This window comes from Manacus vitellinus, unplaced genomic scaffold, assembly GCF_001715985.3.
Source record: "Manacus vitellinus isolate BGI_N305 unplaced genomic scaffold, ASM171598v3 scaffold_1_pilon, whole genome shotgun sequence".
Classification (NCBI taxonomy): Eukaryota; Metazoa; Chordata; class Aves; order Passeriformes; family Pipridae; genus Manacus; species Manacus vitellinus.
Window position 1 is genome coordinate 3,282,642 of NW_021939396.1, and position 6,000 is coordinate 3,288,641.

The following is a 6,000-nucleotide window of genomic DNA, read 5'->3' on the forward strand; positions in this document are numbered from 1 at the left end:
AGAAGGAAGCATGGGTGCATGGCAAACCCTTCCACTGCCCACACGGGTGCACAGCAGGTCATTCTGTAACACACAGACCAAGAGCTAACACGAGTGACTGCCGGGAATGGTGAGGATGCATTTCCGTTGCAGGCTTTTTAACTGGTCTCTTATTGCTACACATGTTTTGGGTTTGGTTTGGTTTGGGGTTTTTTTTTTCCCCTGCTGAGTTTTATTAATATTGTTTTTCTTTTTTTCCCTTCTTTTGGTAAATTTCTTTAACCTTCCCCCACATTCTGCTCAACCATAGCCATGGAGGGTAAGCAGTGCGTGAGCGTGTGTGTCCGTGCCCTATTCCAAAATGTCTTTGCATGTGACTTTGCCAAATGACTTTAACTTCTCGATTGCTGAAACCAATTGGAATCACAGCCTTTCCCTGCTGATTGAGCTGATTACAGTGTTCTTTTTCCTGAAGTACTTTCTGATCAATGCACTAGATTGAATCTCTGTAATAGCTGTTGGTATCTACTTAATGAAGTGCTACAAAACGAAATCACCACATGCTAAATCCTGCACTCCTTCCTTATAGAGAAAGTCTCATCCAAGTATTTCATAATTTCCTCAGGGCAGTATGTCAGGTGCTTCCAGTGAAACATCTCTGGAGCTGGGACCAGTCCTGAGAACCAGCAGTAACCCAGTGTGGGGGGCTGAAGCACCACAAGCCATTTCAGATTGCCAGGGTGGGTAAACCACCCTGTGACCAAGAGGAAATCAGCAGTTTTTTAACCTTCTTCTTCCACTGAGTGGTTGCTTGGGCATCCCATAGCAGGGAATAGCTATGGGAAAGTGGGATACCTGTAGCTTTACAGTTCAGAGATACTGAGGACCTTACAGAAGAAGTTTGCAAATTTTTTTTTCGTTTCTGTCCCAGGATTATTTCAGTCTGTCTTGAATTTAACTCCAGACAGACTTGACTCATTGGAAGTTTTGCATGAATAAGGACTACAGGATTTTTAACCTGTTAGGTTTTTTTCTGATCTATTGGAAATCAACTTTCTAAAAGCAGTCCATGTTTCCCACCTGTTTACAGGTGACACCATTTTTGTTAACCTGCTGTGGATTTTCATTAACAAAAGAATAATGTTACAGAATCATAAAATGGTTTGGGTCTGAAGGGACCTAAGATTATCTCATTCCAGTTCTCCTTTCCATATCAGTGTGTTATTATGTGCTCTGACATTGCTTTGGAGCACAAAAAAAGCTCCTGGAATGAGGGACCTGATACCTCTTGCCTTAACAGTGGAACTTGAACCACTTAGACATATCAAGTACTTTGGTACTCGTTGTTCCTCAAATTACTCTCTGTTGAGGGAGTTATACTGGAAGCTCTTCAGGAAAATCCTGGTAAAAATTGCCCGGTGTAATTTCACAGATCAGGTTCAGTCAGAAGAACTAAAAGAAACTTCCTTGAGATCCTGGAGCGAGTGTGCTCAGCCAGGACAGGGCACCAGGGGGACCGAGCGGGGGGGCTGTTGGGAATATGAGGAATGTGAGCCCTTCCCGGCCGCCTGCAGAGGTTGGGAAGCTGCTGAGCCCCATCTGCTGGGGACAGGAGGTTCAGCAGCTGCTCTCTGCTTCCAGATTCAGCCGCAGGAGATCAGTCCTCCTCCCACGGCCAACCTGGACCGCTCCAATGACAAAGTCTATGAAAATGTAACCGGGCTGGTGAAGGCAGTGATAGAGATGTCCAGTAAAATCCAGCCAGCTCCGCCCGAGGAGTACGTGCCCATGGTGAAGGTATGGAGACATTCCTAAAATTGGGGGTTATTTGTTTCCTGGATCTTCAAGTGGCGTAGGAGAAACTTTCTGTGAAGCTGCAAATTAAAAGCTTTTTGTGTTTGCGGGGTGGGTGACTTGTGGTCAGAGGCTGGAGCTTTGGATCCTGTTCCCAGTATTACGCACAACAGTGCTTTATTCCCCAACTTGCCTGTGCTTATCCAGGGTGGTAAATTGTGCACTGTCTTCTCCACATTTTCACTTTTTTAAGGAAAACTTTGTATTAACCCTTTGGCAACTTGTTTTGATGGTGAAACACGCAATTGCAGGTGGGATTTTGAAGTGTCTCAGCCATGTTCTAACTCCCTTCTTATCCATATGAGGAACTAAGTGTGTGTGCTGCCTCCTGCATTCATACAATTCTCTCATCTATTCATTCTAAGTCTTTAAACTTTATTTCCTTAATTTTTTTTTTTTCTTAGGAGGTTGGTTTGGCACTAAGAACCTTACTGGCAACTGTAGATGAGACCCTCCCAGTGCTTCCTCCGAGCACCCACAGAGAGGTATGTGGAGCTCACCTGAGCTCAGCCTTTATCTTTCCACAACCTCAGCCAGTGGGGACACGTTTTGGTGCTCCCTTCTTGGCACGGGCACACATTTTGGTTCACTGAGCAGGCTGAACTCCTGGGCTATAAGTCTACATTAAATGAATTTTATTAGAATTGCTGCATGGACATACATAGGCTTAGTATTAGTGAAGATGCTCAAACTGGATGTAAGTAATAAGGAAGGAGACATAAAGCCCAGTATTCCAAGGCAGGGACACCACTGGGGGTTAATTCAAAGTCATTGAACAGGTAATTGAGCAGAGCTTGGTGCAGCTGGAAGGTTTCCTGTAGTAACCTAGTTCTGGATGAGAAGTGACAGAGCTTTCAGTGAAGTTCATGAGTAAAACCGTTTTCTTCCAAAATCTTGGAACAAATGTGATAATGAGAAGGACAGAGAATGGTTCTGTAAGTGCCATCTAAGACAATCATCCTGGCTTAGCCATGTGGTTAAGCAACCTGTATGTGCCTTCTTGACCTGTTTTATTTTGTAGAGCTACTGCTATGCCTATAGAGCTGCTTTAGTAATAAAAAGAGTGATGATAACAAGGACCTGGAAACCCATAACAAGGTGTTAGTGCCAAGATGTGGGTTAAAATCCACTACCTGGGTCTTGGTGGTGTTTAACCAGCAGGTGGCTCAGCAGCTGATCAGGGCTGCTCCTGATCTCCAACCAGGGTAGAGCAGCAGCTGCCAAATTCCATATGCTGCTCCACGTGGTGCCCACAAAACAGCCCCAGCTGCAGTCAGGGATCTCAGGCAGGGGCTGTGTCTCTGAGTGCAGTGCTCCAAACACCCCCCAGCTGACAGAACCGTCTCGTTGCAGATTGAGATGGCACAGAAGCTGCTGAACTCGGACCTGGCCGAGCTCATCAACAAGATGAAACTGGCCCAGCAGTACGTGATGACCAGCCTGCAGCAGGAGTACAAGAAGCAAATGCTGACGGCTGCTCACGCTCTGGCTGTGGATGCCAAAAACCTGCTGGATGTTATCGACCAAGCCAGACTGAAAATCAGCCAGTCCAGGCCACACTAAGCACTGAGGGAAGAGTGTCATCAGTCTCGGAATTCTGCTTGCGACAGGATGTTCTTCACCTTCCACCAGCAGTGAGGATTAACCCAGTGCAGTCCTGGCTTTCCAGCGCCTCTCGCTTCAGCAGACCTGACCGACCGCCGCTGGTTCTCCCATCGCAGCAGTTTAACCCAGTCTTTATCATAAAGCCAAGCTGGTCTGGGATTCAGAAGTGGCATCACCACAGATGAGGTTTGTACAGGAGCCCTCGGGAACTCACGGCCCCGGAGCGCAGGGCCCTTTGCACCATCGCATGGAGCTGCCACAGGGTCACGATCTCGGAGCCACAACTGTTGGAGCAGCAGATCAGAGAAAGATATTGTGAAGTGAAGAATTCGGGGAAACCTCAGGGCTGAGAATTCTTGCCCACAGTATATGAACTATCCAGACTGGAATTTTTTTTTATTAGAACACTTATGTCGCAATATGCTAATCACGATTTACAGAGAAAGAATAAAAAGCTATATTTTCAAGACTTCGGTCATTTCAAGACAAACTAAAGCCCTCTTCATCTTCCTGCCTTTTTCTTTTATGTGACTGTGTGAAGCATTTGTTTGGAACTAGCTGTAGGACACAACTGAACACTCGTCTTTTTCACCAGGATAACGTGCCAGTTCTTTTGTAGCAATGTTGTTTTCCTTGGAAGTGAAAATGCTGCTTTGTACCAGAGCAATTCAGAGCTGCATTTAGAGGAGTTCTGTAACCATCCATGTCCCCCATTTTTATATAATTTATAAAGACAGATTAAAGCCATGATGACTATTTTAAATCCACTGTAGTTAACTAACCCATCCTTTTGTCTATCTTGCCTGGGAGGAGTTACAGTAGAGCAGTGTAATTAGATTTTCCTTGGTTTTCCAGTTATGCCATCTGTTCTGTTGAAATAAAAACCACACTCCCTTTTTGCTGTTGAGGGATATAAATTATTCTCAGGAAGAATATAATAAACTGTACAGTTACTTTGACCTATTAAAAAGGTGTTACCAGTGAAACTCTGACTGTATTATTTCATGTGTGTGCACTGCAGAAGAAATCACTGAGGATTTTCTCTGCTTGGAGTTTTCCCCCCACCCTAATTCACAAGCTTTTAAGAATTCATTTATGCAGGACTTGAAGAGCAACAGTAGATAAGCACTGAAGGAGGAAATCCCAAGATTTAGTTCTTTTGAGAAAGCAGTTTTTCCTCCAGCACAGAACAAGTCAGTGTTACCACCTGTGTGACTTGTAATTACTTTGGAAGTCCTTTAGACCTTTATAATTTTGGTGGAGGTTACTTTAAAAAGGGTTACTTTAAACAGTGGAGGGTTTGCAGGAGCTATTTTGGAAGCTCAGGTGAGTGCTCAGCAGCAGCACAGGGACCAAATTCTTCTATGAGTGCCTGTGTTTTTTAAAATGAGCTTCCCACAAAACTAATTCCATTTTTTTGTGAAGATGGGATAGTGCAGAGTGCATCAGTGTTTGGTTTAGATGTGGAACTACCCTCCTACACAACTTGAGAGCCTTTCTTACACACCTGGGACATCTTGCAATGCTTAATTTTAATACTTTGGAATACACATTTGGAACAGTCTTTAACATGTTCAATTGCTCTGGAAATTAAGTTGCTCCTTTCACAGAGCAATGTTAAATCATCTCCCACACCCACCCTCCAAAGCAGTTTTCAGAGACCTTTTTTTTCTGGAATGGCAAAATAATTCTGTACCTTACACTGCCTCAGGCCTTCACCTGAGATTTGCAGCCTTTTCCTGCACTGTGAAATGCACCTGATCCCTGCAGTGCCACTACCCTGCTTTGTCCCATCACCTGGGACAAGGTGGGAGCTGAACTGTTGGTAAGGCTTGAACTAGAAATGTTACAGCTTCTCTTGAGCTGTAACCAGTCAAGTCTGAGCACTTCTGATAAACACAACCACACATCCTGTAGCTCCAAGCCATTGTCACATCCCATGCTCAGTGGGATTACATTCCCACCTTTGTCCATAGGTTATGGATGCAGTTAGTAGCCTTAACTCTGTTTGTGGAGTACAAAAAACCTACAAGTTGTAAAGCCCCAGATTAATGCACAAAGACAGTTTTGGCATCCACAGGTAACACCCTCATGTTCCACCCATTCCCCTTCACACTGATCCACGTGAGACAGGAGTACAAGTAGATGTTCTTTATTACAGGCAAATACAAAACTTAATTAGTCAAAAAGACCAAAGCCCATGTCATCATCAGATTCCTCTGATTCTTCTTTCTTTTCCTCTTCTTTCTTCTCCTCAGCTAGAAAAGGAGAAAGGAGTCAGGTTTTATGTCCATGTTATCAGCTTAGAAGTCACCTGCCACAGAAGGCTTCACATATACTAACTAACATCAAGAAGCAAGACCTGAGCAGTCCTAAAAATCTAAGCCAGCAAGGCAAGGAGACCAGTGTTTGCACTACTAGGAATGTGGCTCTGTGCCTTCAAAACTAATTTCTATCAAACCTGAAAAACTTTAGAAGAGACCCTGATGACATATGGGAAGATCAGCCCTAACTCTGAGCTAACACTAATGCTGCAACACTGACTCAACGTGCAACATCAGC

At 44.3% G+C, this 6,000-nt stretch overlaps 1 protein-coding gene across 19 annotated transcripts in view; it reads left to right on the plus strand.

The window, feature by feature from the left end:
• PTK2 (protein tyrosine kinase 2) overlaps positions 1-4,424 on the plus strand; it is a 175,635-nt gene extending 171,211 nt beyond the window's left edge. For 13 of the 19 annotated variants that reach the window (XM_029959399.1, XM_018075708.2, XM_018075714.2 and 10 more), the window contains 4 exons: positions 290-298; positions 1,621-1,776; positions 2,238-2,318; positions 3,187-4,424. In XM_029959399.1, coding sequence (XP_029815259.1) covers positions 290-298; positions 1,621-1,776; positions 2,238-2,318; positions 3,187-3,396 — 456 coding nt within the window. In that variant the 3' untranslated portion in view covers positions 3,397-4,424. The remainder of the gene's footprint in view (positions 1-289; positions 299-1,620; positions 1,777-2,237; positions 2,319-3,186) is intronic. The other 6 variants (XM_018075722.1, XM_018075731.1, XM_025895373.2 and 3 more) reach the window with 1 other exon arrangement.
• Positions 4,425-6,000: the final 1,576 nt, after the last annotated feature.